The sequence below is a fragment of the Cebus imitator genome, unplaced genomic scaffold (assembly GCF_001604975.1).
Source record: "Cebus imitator isolate Cc_AM_T3 unplaced genomic scaffold, Cebus_imitator-1.0 Scaffold8, whole genome shotgun sequence".
Taxonomy (NCBI): domain Eukaryota; kingdom Metazoa; phylum Chordata; class Mammalia; order Primates; family Cebidae; genus Cebus; species Cebus imitator.
Window position 1 is genome coordinate 4,771,272 of NW_016107323.1, and position 17,221 is coordinate 4,788,492.

Genomic DNA, 17,221 nt, shown 5'->3' on the forward strand with positions numbered 1-17,221 from the left:
GAGACGGGGTTTCACCATGTTGACCAGGATGGTCTCGATCTCTTGGCCTCGTGATCCACCTGCCTCGGCCTCCCAAAGTGCTGGGATTACAGGCTTGAGCCACCGCGCCCAGCCTCTTTCTTGTTTTTTTTGAGACGGGATCTCACTTTGTCACCCAGGCTGGAATGCAGCAGCACCACTATAGTATGATAGCTCAAACTCTTCAGTTCAAGTGATCCTCCCACCTCAGCCTCCCAACAGCTGGGACTACACAGGTATACCTTAACACCAGCTAATTTGAAAAAAATTTTTTTTTAAGAGACGAGGGACTTGCTGTGTTGCCCAGGCTGGTTTCAAACTCCTGGCCTCAAGCACTTCTCCCACCTGAGCCACTCCAACTGCTGGGATTAAAGGTGTGAGCCACCATGCCTGGCTGCCTTAGGCTTTAAGTATGTCCAAGTATCGGTGTAATTTGGATTCTTAACTCTTCCCTCTTTTATGCAAAGCTTTCTACTGAAAAACATCTAAATGATAACTATTTTTCTCATCCAAGACTGCTCATACCTGGCTCTGCGCACAAACATCATCCAATTACATTCATTTTCGTCAGTTGTGATGATGCAGAATTCTAGGACACCATTGTGGTATATCTGCCAACAGAAAGCAAACACACATGTCAAATGCACTGACATGCAATGAAGTACACTACACTACACTTAGGCCAGCAATCATCTCATTTACTCATTTGCAGTAGCTTTCCCAGTTAGTGTGAAAATATATTCCTGCCTTCTCCAACATGCTATCATTTCAACATTCTCCCTATTTCCAGCAATACAGTAAAGACCATCAGAGACCTACAATCAGTGCTCAGTGAAGAGATTAACATTTTGATTATTCACCCTTTGCCTGGAAAAGACAAAAAAATGGTCTACCTGTCTTCATCACCTGTCACATGGTAGGCACTAAATGACTAAATGTCCATTAGGATCATTCCTTCTTATTATTTTCCCACTTGGGCCTAGCATTCCAAATTTAAAGTTCCCAATGACAGTAGTACCTTACCTTTCCAATGATCACGAGACCCATTTTCCCCTTACTACAATTTTGCAAGCATCATTCCCAACAGATGTCTACGTGAAAATCTTGCATTTCTAATCTCTCTCATTAGAAAACTACAAGAACAGGCCAGGCACAGTGGCTCATGACTGTATCCCAGCACTGTGGAAGCCTGAGGTGGATGGATCACCTGAAGTCAGGAGTTCAAGATCAGCCTGGCCAACATAGAGAAACCCTGTCTCTACAAAAATACAAAAATTAGCTGGGCATGATGGCAGGTGCTTGTAATCCCAGCTACTCAGGAAGCTGAGGTGGAAGAATCACTTGAGCCTGGGAGGTGGAGGTGGCAGTGAGCCAAGATTGTGCCACTGCACAGACCAGCCTGGGTGACGGAGTAAGACTCTATCTCAAAAAAAAGAAAAGAAAACTAGAAAAATAATCTTAGCTTTTTATTCCAGAATTGTTTCCTAAGGTAAATATTTGAGGAATGTTTTAGTTGATTATAAAATAAGACTTTTATCATATAAACAAAGTCTATGGCCTCAGCTGTCACAAGTAATTAGAATGCATTAAATGGTTAAAATGATTGGATTAACTCAGAAAACAGAGACAAAAACAGTTTGTCTTCTATTTCTAGTCATTGATGTTTAGCTGTGTAACTTGGCTACCAAGAATGACAGAAAGTAACATTTAAAAAAAATGTATATTAAATAAATGACTAACCAGTGAATGGCACTGTATCATTTCTTTTTAACTATCTCTAACTAATAAAAACAGCCAAAAGCCACAGAAAAGTTGCATCAAGACTGACCTTCCAGATATGGTTAACTGCCTTGTCTGTCCATTCTGCTACTTCCATCGAGTGACTCTGCTGGCCAATTAGAGGCCCAAAGCAAGTCCGCACAGGAATGGTTTCTCCAGTCCATACACCTATCAGTGGAAGGACACCAACTCCACAATCAATGATTTAAACAGCAGGATACAGAAGAGAGGTGCTTCACCCATGCAAAGAATCTTATTTTTAGTGAATCTAATATGCTAGCACTCCTCAGAGACAGCTAAGCCTTGTGGGTCCTAGCCTGTAAATATATAAAATGTAATGAACAGATAACATAGGGCTCACAATAAATGCTGAGTAAGAAGCAGTATCAGAAATTCCTGAACCTAGTTTTATACATGTCTCTCCAAATACATTATTTTGGAGTCAAACATAAAAAGGTTTGGCATGGTAACTCACAAATATAATGAGTCACCACTTTGGGAGCCCAAGGCAAGGCTGCTTGAGGCCAGGAGTTCGAAACCAGCCTCAGCAACATAACGAAATGCTGTCTCTACAAAAAAAAAATTTTTTTAATTGGCTGGGCATGGTTGCACAGTGCCTATAGTCCTAGCTGCTTGGAAGGTTGAGGCAGGAAGACTACTTGAGCCCAAGAGGTTGAGGCTGCATTTGAGGTGCTGCACTCTAGATGTGCAGCCAATGCACCCCATCCTGGGCAAGAGTGAGAGCCAGTCTCTTAAAAATAAATAAATTAATTAATTAATTAAAAAGAACAGAAAACATTATTCTATTGTAAAAATATAAAGCAATTATAAAAATAAGTCAAACTTCTAAAATCTTTTGTGCTTAAATCACTGTTCTATTTTAGCTAATTTACTGTTTGGTGCTTTAAAATGACTCATGCCCAAATTGCAGCTAAAAGAATAATGAGTGCACACCCTGAAGATGGCAAATTCCAGCAATACAAATGGGTTTATTTCAAGCAGGTTAAATATCACCAGGGTTTGTTTGTTTTTTTGAGACCAATTTTATATTTCCATGTCACAGTAACTCAGAAGCCATGCTAAATTCTAATATGCCTAAGTAAAGTCTGGCAATCTACATTCTTTATTCCTTTTTCCTAAGGAGCATTATACACTTTACAAATATTTGATCTAAATTTGTCATTATCAGTGGTGAATTTTCCATGTTTCTATAAAAGAAACTAAGTTTTAAGAAATGTGTTATTACAATAATTGTTAGTGGATGGGACAGTTGAGAATAAGTCAAATCTTCAAAGACTGAGTCTAAGATTTTTTGCTCAATACTGATTCTAACAAAGAAGAAGTTTCCCAATAATGTTTTTGACTTGATTTATTGGACAAGACCAATATTCCCTAAAAGCATAAATCTTAAGCCATGAATTGACTTTTGGTCCAAATAATTACTAAATTATACACATCTACTTTCACAACTCTACCCTACAAAGAAAGAAGAGATGTAATGGTGTTTTACAGTTCCAAGGTTCTTACCAACTTCTGCTCCCACAATTGACTGACGAAGAACAAGCTGTTTTGGGAGAGAAAGCCTTGCTCTGCTCTCTATTGGAGTGTCAGGAACAAAAGTCACAGGTCCATGTTCGGGGCAGTCTGAGGGATAGGCACGGTCACAGAGAGTGCACCCTATAGATGGCAAATTCAAGCAATACAAATGGGTTTAGTTCAAGCAGGTTAAATCATCACCAGGGCTTGTTTTTTTTTTTTTTTGGAGACAGAGTCTCGCCCTGTCACCCAGGCTGGAATACAATAGTGTGATCTCGGCTCACTGCAACCTCTGCCTCCCGGGTCCAAGTGATTCTCCGGCCTCAGCCTCCCAAATAGCTGGGATTACATGTGGTGTGCCACCATGCCCAGCTAATTTTTGCATTTTTAGTAGACAAGGTTTCCTCATGTTGGCCAGGCTGGTCTCGAACTACTGACCTCAGATTATCCACCTGCCTCAGCCTCCAAAAGTGCTGGAATTACAGGCATAAGCCACCATGCCCAGCACCAGGTTTAATTTAAATGCTAATTATTAAAATGTATCCAGTAAGAAGCATGGTTCTAATAGAGATATTCTGATCAAAGACTCATTTCTTTACACTAACATATATATCCACTCTTACACCACTTTTCAGACTTCAATAAGATCCGATTTTTTTCTTTTGATCTAACAGGACAAATTTCCTATTCAGTGCATATGACAAACACTGATCAAAAAATTGGCTGAGTATGGTGGTTCATGCCTGTAAACCCAGCAGTTTGGGAGGCTGAAGTAGGAGGATCACTTGAGCCCAGCAGTTCAAGACCAGCTCGTGTGTAACATGGTGAGATCCCGTCTGTTTAAAAAAAAAATTAAAAAATAATAAAAGAAAAAATAGCACCATATTACTTCAACAATCGAGAACATTATCCCTTACACTAAGTAGACAAGTAATACATTTAGATATGATGCCCTAAAGTCCAAATGATCCCAATTCTAAACAATAAGAGGACACTGAGTTGAAATGCTGTTAGTCATGCAGAGCGAAAATATGGCTACAGTGGTGCAGCTGGCTCTGACCCGTGACCTATGCTCTGACGTGTGCTATGAACATAGGCCACTGAGGTCAGAGCCAGCTGCACCACTGTACTCTTTTGCTCCACTATAAACAAGATGGTCAACCAAGTTTTGATGACACATTCTTAAGATAAAAATGATTTGCAGCCCATTCTTTCAAAAGGCAGACAGAAGTATATTCTAGCAGACTTTATTTACTTAAAACTCTCAATTTCTTATTTTTCATATGGTCTTTCTGCATTGGCAGAGAGGATGCTTCCTTTATATACTGTTCTCTATTCTTACCACAACTCCACTTTCACAAGCTTATGAGTGTCCTCCTTCATAAATCTTCTGCTCTATTCTTTACACTTTCCCTTCCACTCTGCTAAGTAACAGTATTTACGATACTATTATTCAATCATTACATTCAAACTCCAAAATCATTCACAAAATAGTTGGAATACATAAACCCTAGAACTATAGCCATCTGTCTTCTTTTCTTTTCTTTTCCTGAGACAAGGACTCGCTCTGTCACCCAGGCTGGAGTGCAGTGGCACTCCTGTTTTAGCTTCCTGAGTAGCTGGGACCACAGGCATGCAACACCATGCCCAGCTGATTTTTATTATTTTTGGTAGAGATAGGGTTTTGCCATATTGCCCAGGCTGGTCTTGAACTCATGAGACCAGGTAGCAACATGGCAAATTGTCTCTACCAAAAATACAAAAAATTAGCCGGGCATGGTGGCAAGCTCTTGCAGTCCCAGCTGCTAGGGAGGCTGAGGTGGAAGGATGGCCTGAGCCCGGGAAGTGGAGATTGCAGTGAGCTGAGATTGCGCTACTGCTCTCCAGCCTGGGTGACAGAGTCTGGCACTGTCTCAAAAAGAAAAAAAAAATAACCATTGGCAAAAATGTAAAGAAACCAGAACCCCATCCACTGCTGCTAAGATGGTAACATGGCATCACCATTTTGGAAAAGTGTGGCAGTCCCTCAAAAAGTTAAACATACAGCAATTCCACTCCTAGACAGATATCCAAGAACATATGTTCATACAAAAACTTGTACATGAGGAGTTCACAGCAGCATTATTCACAGAATCAAAAAGTAGAAACAATCAAATGCCCATCAACTGATAAATGGATAAACAAAATATGGTATATCCTCCATATTACAGATTATTCAGCTCTAAAAAGAAATGAAGTACAAATACATGCTACAACATGGATGAGCCATGACAATATTACAGTAAGGGCAAGAAGCTAGATCCAGAAGGCCACATATCTCATGATTCCATTCATATGAAACATCCAGAAAAGGCATATCCAGAGAGAGAGAAAGTAGCTTAGTGGTTGCTGAGAACAGGCGGAAGGAGGGAATGGCAAGTGACTAATGGGTATCAGTTTCTTTACAGGGTGATTAAAATGTTTTGGAAGGAGACAGTGATGGTGGTTGAATAACCTTGTAAATATACTAAAAAACCATTAAACTGCACATTTAAAATGTATATATAAATTATATCTCATTATCACACAAACACTTAGAAGAGGTTCAATTTGTCCCCTTAGGAAAGAATCATTAAGTTTAGGCCACCTTTTACCTTCTACTAAATTAATGAGCCTTATGTTAATTACATTCTTGGATTGAAACATTTTAAAATTCTAAATTTGAGACTTTAAAAGGTTAAAACAAGTCTCTCTACCACTTGGATTCTGTGGCACTGACGGTTCTGGGCTTCCTCCTGTTTTTGGCCCTTCCGTTGAGTCTATTTGGAAGCTCCACTTCTGCTGCTCTATCTTGATATCCCTAGCCCTCTTCTCATTCCACTCTTACTAGATGATTTCATTCCACTTCTAGAGCCACAAATACTATCTTAATGTTGATAATCCTTAAATAAATCCAGACAGATCTCTCTCAGCTCCACACACAACTTTTCATGAAACATCTCTACTGGGTATCTTACAGACACGGAAATCAACATGTCTAAAATTTGACTCATCATCACTCCGCCCAAAATAATAAAAATAAAAATTCTCCTTTGCCTTTCACTATCCTACCTAGTTTCTGTTTGCTTTTTTTTTTTTTTTTTTTCCCCGAGACAGGGTCTCATTATGCTGCCCAGGCTGATACTGAGCTCCTGGCCTCAACTGATCTTTCTGCCTCAGTCTCCCAAAGTGCTGGGATTACAGGTGTGAGTCAACACATGGCCTTCTCTACTTACGTAGTTTCTAAAGCCAAAAGCCAGGGTTTTCTCCTTAATCCTTCCCTCCTCCAACTTTACCCAATCAATAAGCTCAACTGGGTTCTCTGTAAATGTCCTCCACTTTTTTGCATCCTAATTACCTCCACTCTAGGTTATAGAATCATCACCTTTCATGTAAATTATGGTATCTTCCACACCTCCTTGCCTCTTAACAAGTTTATTCTCACACTGCAGCAAAGCCCTACCCCAACCCTCACTCCCTAAAACTCCTGACTAGTCTTGGAAGACCCTTTTTGTTCTGGCTCCTACTTCTCTCTCACTACGTGACCCCTCTTCTCACCCTCATTTTATGCTTCAGCAATTCTGAAACATTCATGATTTTTTCAGTTCAAGGCACTTACATGTGCCAACTCCTGGGTGATTAAAATGTTCTGGAAGGAGACAGTGGTGGTGGTTGCACAACTTGTAAATATTCCTGACTCTCAACTGCCCATATCTTCCTTGTCCTTAAGGTCTATGCTAACATGAATGTTACTTCCCTTGGTTGAGTCTTCCCTTACCCTTCCATGGCTGGGCTTGTTGCTCCCCTTCAGGCTACTTTAGCACCATGCACTTCATCCCATCTTCACACTTGTTATTATACTACATTGCAACAGTCTCCTATGCTTCCAGGCTGTAAGCTCCTTAAAGGAATGTACACATACCATCTGCTGGTAGATCGTTCTATCCCCACACCTAGCAAAGGCTGGCACATAGTAAGCACGAAAGAACCAGATGTGATGGCTCACACCTATAATTCTAGCACTCTGGGAGGTTGAGATAGGAGGACTGCTTGAGGCGAGTTCAAGACCAGCCAAAGCAACATAGTGAGACTCCCATCTCTGCAAAGAATTTAAAAATTACCCAGGTGTGGTGGTACACACTTGGGTTCCCAGCTACTCGGGAGGCTAAAGGGGGAGGATCACTTGAGCCCAGTAGGTCAAGGCTGCAGTGAGCTGTGATCGCACCACTGCACTCTGGCCTGGGTGACAGAGAAACCCTATCAATAAAATAAAGTAAGCACTCAACATGCTTCCTGCATGAATGAAATGTAGTGACACCAGTAAGTCAACTGTTTTTATGCTGCTTTTTGTTGTTGTTGCCCAGTAAGAAAAACTTTTACATGCCTAAAAATAATTTACATGCATTCTGAACAACAACAACAAAAAATGCACATCCACCTACATTTTTCCATAGGGTTATAAAAGTGACCTAATAATTTTCACAGGGCATGTCACAAACAATGTTTCTAGAATTTACCCCTTTAACTCTCTATTTGTGAAACCCTGGGAGATACCTTAACTATTAATGGGCTAAATTTACTTTTAAAAAGATTATATTATCATTATGATTATATTTCAGAGACAGGGTCTCACTTTGTTGCCCAGGCTGCAGTGCAGTACTATTCACAGGTATGATCACAGCATACTATAGCCTGAAACCCTGGGCTCAAGCAACCCTCCTTCCTCAGCCTCCAGAATAGCTGAGACAATTCACAAGTGTGATCGTAGCACACTACAGCCTGAAACTCCTGGGCTCAAGCAACCCTCCTGCTTCAGCCTCCAGAATAGCCGGGACTACAGGTACACACTACCACAAGTACTAAGCTCATTTGCAAAATACAAAAATGACTACTTCGCGGGCACGGTGGCTCACGCCTGTAATCCCAGTACTTTGGGAAGCTAAGGCGGGTGGTTCACAAGGTCAGGAATTCGAGACCAGTCTGGCCAAGATGGTGAAACCCCATCTCTACTAATACAAAAATTAGCCAGGTGCAGTGGCAGGTGCCCGTAATCCCAGCTACTTGGGAGGCTGAGGCAGGAGAATTGCTTGAACCCAGAAAGCAGAGGTTGCCATGAGCCAAGATCATGCCACTGCACTGCAGCCTGGGCAATACAGCAAGACTCTGTTTCAAAAAAAAACTGCTTCACATTTCATTTCTTCAGGAGGATGCTGTAAGAACCAACTAAACGTATGTACATCATTTGGCTTACTTGAAGAAAAGGCACCACATTAATATGAAGGACAATACCAAGGCAAAGAAAAGTTCCACAGTCTAATTACTTTCTATACCCCTTAACCAATGCCAAACTTTATGACTTAACTTGATAGGGATTATGGCCCTTTTTATAAATATTTCCAAAAAAGAAAGGCTAAGCACACTCACAAATGGTAAACAAGGTTGCCATGTTTTCCTTGTTTGAATTGGAGTCTTCCATTTGCAGTGAAGGTGGTACAAAGGAAAGACTGTCTGAAGATACATCTACATGACCTGTCCCCATAGCAACCTCCTGGGTGATGGAGGAGACAGCCACCGGTTCTAGGCTGAGGCCAACTTCGTGGAGGGAAACAGATTCTAGGGAGGCAAGGTTGTGTGAGGTAGAGAGTGCCACGCTTACAGAGTTGGTGCTCATGGCCACAGTGTGGATGGAGTCACTGAGGGCACTGTCAGACATGCCATTGACCCGACTTGCAATGTGGTCTGTCTCCATGACCACAGGGAGCTCCAGGCCATTCCCATGAATGGGTATCACACCACCATGTCCTACAGTGTCTGCTGCAAGGTTGTTGCTCACAGAATCCACAGACAGAGGTTCATGACTTCTGGAGCCATTTGGGATTTGGGAATGCTCGCCTGCAACACCATCCATTGTCAGCTCCTCTGCCATTCCATCTGTCGAAATTGGGCTGGTAACCCTAGAAACATTCTCCATAGTGATTGCTGTGTCCAAGGCCACCTCATGGCCATCACTGGGATGAAGACTTTGGGCACCATGTGTGTTCACAGAGCGAGAGTCTATTGAAACAATGCCTGGTTCTAATCCAACATTTCCATTGGACTGATAGGGATCTAGGGCTGAAGGGTTATTGGTGATAGATAATGCTGTATTACCATCAACATTTATAGAGTTGGGGTGGATGTACTGAGGTGGTGGTCTGTCTGCTAAATAAGATAAAATGCCTGTGAAAAGGAAAAAATGAGATATCAGAGACTTTTAGTACATTATTAAAGAATTCCAAGTACTAGAAGTTATTCTGCTTCCTTAATCAATACCTATATTTTATAAATAGCAACATACATATAACATAATTGAGTTTTTCCCGTAAAACTCCAAAAATCCTACAAAAATTGACTATGTTCCTTTGAAGCCAACTGGAAATCACTAACATAAATGCTGCCTTTAATATACATATGGTTGCAATTCCTAAGGCAATAAAATTGCTCTAATTATTAAAAGGTAAAATGATTTAAAAACAAATCTTCTATGTGTAAAATAAAACTTAATTACATAACATTAAACTATCATAACACATTAAACTATTTAATACAAAGTCACAATTGTACCTGTTTTATTAAAACAAAAAAAATTAACACTTGTACTTGGGAGGATGTAGTGAATTACTTACTAAACTGCCAGTAAGAAGGTAAACTACTAAAACTTCTTTGTGAAGTATATATATTAAGAACCTCAAAAATGTTCATACCCTCTTGTACAAGAAATTCCACTTAAGGTAACCTTCTCTAAATCCATTTTGTAAATATTATATACAAAGACGTTCATAAGAGCATTAATTACAATGGTAATAAAAACTGGAAAAACCAAACTGTCCAAAAACAAAGATTAATAAACCATCAACTATCCATTCAGTAGAAAGTAATACATCATTAAAAAGGATAATTATGAAAACCATGTAGCAGCAAAGGAAATGTCTAGGTAACAGCAAAGAAAGTATGGTCTTGGGCCAGGCACAGTGGCTCATGCTTGTGATCCCAGCATTTTGGGATGCCAAAGTGGACAGATGGCTTCAGCTCAGGTGTTCGAGACCAGCCTGGGCAACATCGTGAAAGCCAGTCTCTTTTTTTCAAAAAGTTATTTATAAGAAAGAAAGAAAGTATGTTTTGGTCTCAAGGCAGGCATGTGCCTTAGTCCCAGTTACTCAAGAGTTTGAGGTGAGAGGATCACTTAAGCCCAGGAGTTCCAGTCTAGCCCAGGCAACATAGTGAGACCTCATCTTCTTTAAAAAAAAAAAAAAAAAAAAAGAGAGAGAGAGAGAGAGAGAGAGAGAGAGAACACTGTGGTTTTAATTATGAAAACTGGAAAAAAAAAATAGCTATACACTAAAATAAAAAGCAGGAAGAAGTACACCAAAAAGATGGATGATGGGACTGAGTGGTTTTCTTCCCTTATTTGCTAAATTTTCTGCAGTAAGTATATAGTAATTTTATAACAGAATAAAAATTCAATGAACTTTAAAAAACAATGACACTGTACCAAGACTCTATAGTGCTTGACTGGAACCGTAACTGCAGAATCGTAAACACTGAATGAAAGAGATACTGGAGAAGAAAAATTATGTGCAATTAAGAAATTCAACATAGTCAAACCGTATTAATGTTATATGCACATCCTAAGAGGAAAAGTACATAAATGAAGATATTTTTCCTGCCTAGAGCTTAATATCTAAGAGTGATAAACAGAAAAAAGTATCATTCAAATCTTCTGGAACTGAGATTAAAAGCTGGGTCTGTTCTTTTTTTCTAACATCCCAAATAACTGTGACACTTACCAGGTAGAATGGTTCTGAAATAACTGCTCTCCAGGTGAGGGTAAGGTGGTGGAGGTAGGGTGTAGTTTCTTTCAGGTAACCCACACATCACCCCTCGATCCCCAATACCCATTGGGAGCATTAGAGACAAAGCAGAAGGCAGAGAGCTCAGGGAGGGACCCAGGTTTGGAATTGCCACTGGCAGGCCTACAAAACAAAATGTTTTTTCTCAGATAAAACAAAATACAAAATTAAAAATTCTCACTATGCCACTGATTGAACTCTCAGAAAGGTTTTTACATATGGGCAAAAACCTCACCTAGTAGCCTTTTTCATCCTTAGATGACATGCAAACATCCACAAATAGGCCTCAACAAAGTAGTCTTAGTCCCAAAGATAGTTCTTAAGTTAGTTTTAAAACTGACAAGTTGATACTCCAATTGTCTGTATTGCACCTAAATACCAAAATATTTAATTAATTAATTAATTTATTTATTTAGAGACAGAGTCTCACTCTGTCACCCAGCCTGGACTGTAGTGGTGCGATCTCGGCTCACTGCAACCTCTGCCTCCCAGGTTCAAGCAATTCTCCTACCTCAGCCTTCTGAGTGACTGGGATTACAGGCACGCACCACCAAGCCCAACTAATTTTTGTATTTTTGCTAGAGACGGGGTTTCACCAGGTTGGCCAGGCTGGTCTGGAACCCTTGGCCTCAAGTGATCTGCCCATCTCAGACTCCCAAAGTGCTGAGATTGCCACCATGCTTGGCCAAAATATTTAATTTAGAATTAAAAACCTAGTTTAAACACAAGAAAACAAATTCCATATAGAAAAAAAAACAAAAAATGGAAAGAAACAAAATATTCATAGGAATGGTCCCTAGGTAGTGATATTATAAATTTTGGGAGGTATTTTTAAACTTTATTATGTTGACCGTTCTATATGGTCAGAATATTTCACTTCTACTTAGAAAATAACATAATTTAGTTAGATGTAAAACCATATATACACTCTTTCATACAATCTTTTGAATATATGCTATACCTTTGTGATTAATAAAAAGTTTAAACCTTAAACTGTTTCTACTTTGGGTTATATCTACTTGCAAAGTAAAGTGACTTATACTGTGCCTAAGTGTCATAATAAATACCTAACTTGGTCAGTGCTTATTTGTACATGTTTGCCAGGGGCAATATTTTCTTTTCTTTTCTTTTTTTTTTTTTTGAGACAAGGTTTTGCTCTGTTGCGTAGGCTGGAGTGTGGTAGCATGATCTGGCTCATGCAGCCTCAGCTTTCAGAGCTCAAGTGGTCCTCCCATCTCAGCCTCCCAAGTAACTGGGACTACAGGCGTGTGCTACCACAGCCAGGTAAATTTTTTTCCTTTGTAGAGATGGAGTCTTCCTGTGTTACCCAAGCTGATCTCGAACTCCTGGGCTCAAGTGATCCTGCCTTGGCCTCCCAAAGTGCTGGGATTAGAGGCATGAACCACCATGCTTGGCCGGCAATATTTTTTAACAAGCTTTTCCTCCTTAACAAGAGTGTTCACTAAAGGGAATGCCTATAAAACAATCAAATGGGTTAACCACTAATAATTTTTTAAAAATTTCTTTTGTGGACACTTAAATAAATGTAAAGAGATACTAGTTTCAATGAATCTTATTTAACTGCTGCATTTTATCAAGCAAGTAATTCTCTTTAGAGAACTATTTAAACAATATATATATTTATTTACACTAACTCCTACTTTGACAAAGAAAGTCCAATACATTACAATGTCATTGATCCTAAAGAACTGACAGCTTATCACTGTAAGAATCAATAGAATATTAATTCCATTTCTATTCCATTTCAATAGAGTAAGAAAATGAAGCTAGGCAGAAAAAGGTTTTTAAAAGTATAGTGATGGCCAGGCGCACTGGTTCACGCCTGTAATCTCAGCATTTTGGGAGGGTGAGGTAGGTAGATCACCTGAGGTCAGGAGTTTGAGACCAACCTGGACATGGTGAAACCCCCTCTCTACTAAAAAAATACAAAACTTAGCCAAGCACAGTGGTGTGTGCCTGTATCTCAGCTACTCAGGAGGCTGAGGCAGAAGAACCGCTTGAACCTGCAGGGAGGTAGGGGTTGCAATGAATCGAGATCGCACCAATGCAATCCAGCTTCAAAAAAAGAGAAAAGGACAGTGATAAGAGAATGAATTTTTCCTATACTATTCTGCTGTACTGGAGGCTCATGTGGAGTTGCATGTAAAAGTCCCATGTCTAGTACCACACTTCTTTCCACATAATTCTAGACCTGGTGCACTTGCAGTTACTGTCATTCAATTTCAAACCTGGTGGAATACAAAGCCCAATTCCCCCATGCTCTCTGGGAATAGTTATTAGAGCAACTTTAACTGACTCTCTTCTATTAACCCATGGACAGGGCATACAGTGTGAACTAGATGAATGGGCAACCCTAAATAAAATGCCAAGTTATTACAGCTCCGGACAAAAACTACCAACTCGAAAGAGGGCTATCAGAAAAAAAACTGCTACTCCTATCCACTAGAATTCTAATACTCTTCTACCAAAAATCTTATTTTCCATTACCTACTACATGTGGAACCACCATTCAGGCTTGCTTGCCTTCTCCCTTTTACCCTTAGAGGGGCTCTGATCTCTTCTAGGCTCCATTCAGAACTGATAACACAGTTAAGTGTTGAAATGCAGTAGGTCTATCTCCCTTACCACTCACCTGGTGCAGGGATGGCACTGTGAGTGGGTGAGGCAGCCAATCCCAGGTGACTTCCTGAGACTGGCAAGGCATTGCTCACAGAGGATGAAGTCAGCTGCTCCATCCCCACTGGGCTCAGGTTCATTTCATTCATCCTAGAAAAGACCATATACAACTAGTTATGCAAAAATTTACCTCCACGACCTATATTAAGGTACTGAAGAACCTGAAACAGCAGGGATGAGGAAATGAGACTTGGCCAACTATTACTTGACTTTTATGCTCAACAATTCTCTTAGATAGCTAGTGCCAGATTCTTTCTACTGATTGAAAGAAAACTGAGATTGAGACATTAACAAACTCAAGTCAATGTCACATAGCAGAAATAGGATTTGAATTCTGCTTTGTTTGAAACTCTATGCACAACATCTAAAGTAAAGTTGCAATCCTTAGAGCACAATGGCAATGAGAATATTTTTTTAAAATCACTCAAGTTTCGTCTTTTATAATATGCATTTTTCTCTAAATGGCTTATTTCAAATCAGTTTTTCAGGCAGTGCATTTTAACCTACTCAAATAAATTTCACTAATGATTTTTAACAGGAGTTAACGATCCAGATTATCAATGATATGAAAAGCACCGTATTTTCCCCATTGAGCAATGGCTTACTAAAATTCTGTATCACAATTCTGTATCAGTATATTCATGTCCTAATCTTAATGTCCTCCATATATTGAGGGTCACTATGTAAGCTTTGCTACCACTTCATTTAAAATGACTTCAAATCCTCACATCAATACTGCAAAGTAAGATAGATGAGGGAACTATGGCACAAAGAGGCCATGTCATATGCCCCAAATCACATAGCTATTAAGTGAAAGAGCACAGATCAAACTGCAAAACACTGCCAAAAAGTGTTCATTGCATCAAGCTTTTTTTTAAACTATGGACTATTTTTGGCAAGTTGAAGAATCTAGGAATCACCTTTTCTATGCAATCCATTTTGTACTGCCACTACAAAAGTCTTTCAAATAATTGATTTGGATAAAACAGCATTGAAGGCTGTTATCAAAAAGTATTAGTTCTTACATTAGACTTTAGAGACTGCCATGTTATAAACATTATGGAGCCACTAGTCTAGCCATCACGCTTTCCCAAAGGAGTCTCTCTAATGACCTCCAGTCCTTACACTGGGCAGCATAATGCATTCTTCATCTGCATATTGGAGGGATAACGCAGAGAAAAGGAATCAAATGTGGTTACATATTCCTTAGCAGTGAAAGCAAATCTAAATAGGTTTTTAATTCTGAAAAATGGCAACACCATTTTATCAATCGATCTGAAAATAAATAATAGCTAAAATTTATGGCTCCCTTACCATGTATTGGGCTTACTATGTATTGGGCTAAGTGATTTACATGTCACTATCTCTCTTAATCCTTTTGTTGTTGTTGTGTTTTTTGGAGACAGAGTTTCACTCTTGCGGCCCAGGCTGGAGTGCAGTGGCCCAATCTCGGCTTACTGCAACCTCTGCCTCCCAGGTTCAAGTGATTCTCCTGCCTCAGCCTCCCGAGTAGCTGGGACTACAGGCGTCCATCACCACACCTGGCTGAATTTTTGTATTTTTAGTAGAGATGGGGTTTCACTGTGTTGGCCAGGAAGATCTCCATCTCCTGACCTCGCTATCCACCTGCCTCAGCCTCCCAAAGTGCTAGGATTACAGGCGTGAGCCACTGCGCCCTGCCGTTGTTTTGTTTTTGAGACGGGGTTTTGCTCAGTTGCTGCAGGCTGGAGTGCAGTGGCGATACCGCAGCTGACTGCCACCTCTAACTCCTAGGCTTATGACCTCCCACCTCAGCCCCCTAAGTAGCTGGGACCACAGGCACGTGCCACCATGCCTGGCTAATCTGTTTTTATTTTGCAGAGATGGGGTCTCCCTATATTGCCCAGGCTGGAGGTTATTACTCTTAATCCCACTTTAAAGATGAGGAAACTTAAGATTCAGCGATGCTAAGAAACTTAACCCAGAATCACATAACCAATAAGGAGAGTTGGCATTTAAATTCAGATATAATTTAAGAAATTAAACCTCTTAACTATAGTTAAAAAAAAAAAAAAGACAAATTATAATAAAACAACTATTAGGCCTTTTACACAGTTGCAATACATTAGGGCCTGTCTACTTATATTGTGGTGTATATTTAAAGTTCCACATATACCTGTTTCCTGCACTATTATACATCCATAGGTTTTGCCCTTATCCCTGGCCATGTATCCCATAAAACTGAGCTCTAAGACATCAATAAAATGTACAAGGCCAACCTACTACCTTGTATAGAACAGACATTCTGAAATTGTTTTTTAATTGGATGTAGCAATGCAAACTCATCGTCCTTACCAGAAAGACAGTTAGAAGCACCTGGGAAATGAGGTACACCTTATGAAGAACAGCATGCTAATAACAGTTTTTATTACACTATAAAAGGAAGCAGACCAGGCGTGGTGATTTATATCTGTAATCCCAGCACTTTGGGAGGCCAAGGATCACTTGAGCCCAGGAGTTGGAGACCTGCCTAGGCAACAAAGGGAGACCCCTGTCTCTACCAAACATTTTTTAAAAAATAGCCAGGCGTAGTGGTTCCTGCCTGTGGTTCCAGCTACGGGGGAGGCTGAATTGGGGAGGTCGGGGCTGCAATGAGCTCTGATTGCACCAGCAGACTCTCAGCTGGGGTGACAGAGTGAGACTGTGTCTTTAAAAAAAATAATAATAATAAGCAAGAAAATCCCTGTAGCCTAAAGAAAACAGATCTATGTTAACTTTGAAAGTTGCTGGCCTTGAATTGGTTTAAAACAGACTTTTCCCTATAACTCTTTATAGCTACAACCATAACTAAAACACTACAATCACTACAGCCATAACAGCCTACTTCACAATTTGGTTACAATAATTTTTTAAAAGTACAACTGTAAGTCTGCAGCTTCAACTCTCATTCTGAAAATTCCTGAATATTTATTTAATCTCAAGATAAAAATCAGCATGGTGTTTCTAGGTTGAGTCGTAGGCCTTCTCAAACCAGTTCAAACCAGAGTTTAATGCGAGAGGCTCAGCAGATTTCTGCTTTGCTGTCAGTCACTAAAACGTGATGACCTCAGCAGCCATAAACCAAAGGTAACGAGTATCCCACAGAGAAAGCAGATGAAGCGAATGTACAACATGATCCTCATAACTTTCTCATTCTAAAGTGCAACCCTACTCTCATTTTTTCTATGAGATTCTATGAAGGAATCCTAGAAGAAGGCAAGAATCAAGATGCTAAGCTCTATCTTCCCTACTCATTTAGAGTAAAA

The 17,221-nt window shown here is 39.9% G+C and overlaps 1 protein-coding gene across 2 annotated transcripts in view; it reads right to left on the reverse strand.

Annotated features, from left to right (window-relative positions):
* Positions 1–17,221, reverse strand: part of PRDM4 (PR/SET domain 4) — a 32,936-nt gene that overhangs the window by 14,217 nt on the left and 1,498 nt on the right. For both annotated transcript variants that reach the window (XM_017541079.2, XM_017541074.2), the window contains exons 3-8: positions 13,894–14,027; positions 11,178–11,363; positions 8,776–9,570; positions 3,325–3,474; positions 1,847–1,965; positions 544–629 (exon numbers count right to left, since the gene is read on the reverse strand). In XM_017541079.2, coding sequence (XP_017396568.1) covers positions 544–629; positions 1,847–1,965; positions 3,325–3,474; positions 8,776–9,570; positions 11,178–11,363; positions 13,894–14,027 — 1,470 coding nt within the window. The remainder of the gene's footprint in view (positions 1–543; positions 630–1,846; positions 1,966–3,324; positions 3,475–8,775; positions 9,571–11,177; positions 11,364–13,893; positions 14,028–17,221) is intronic.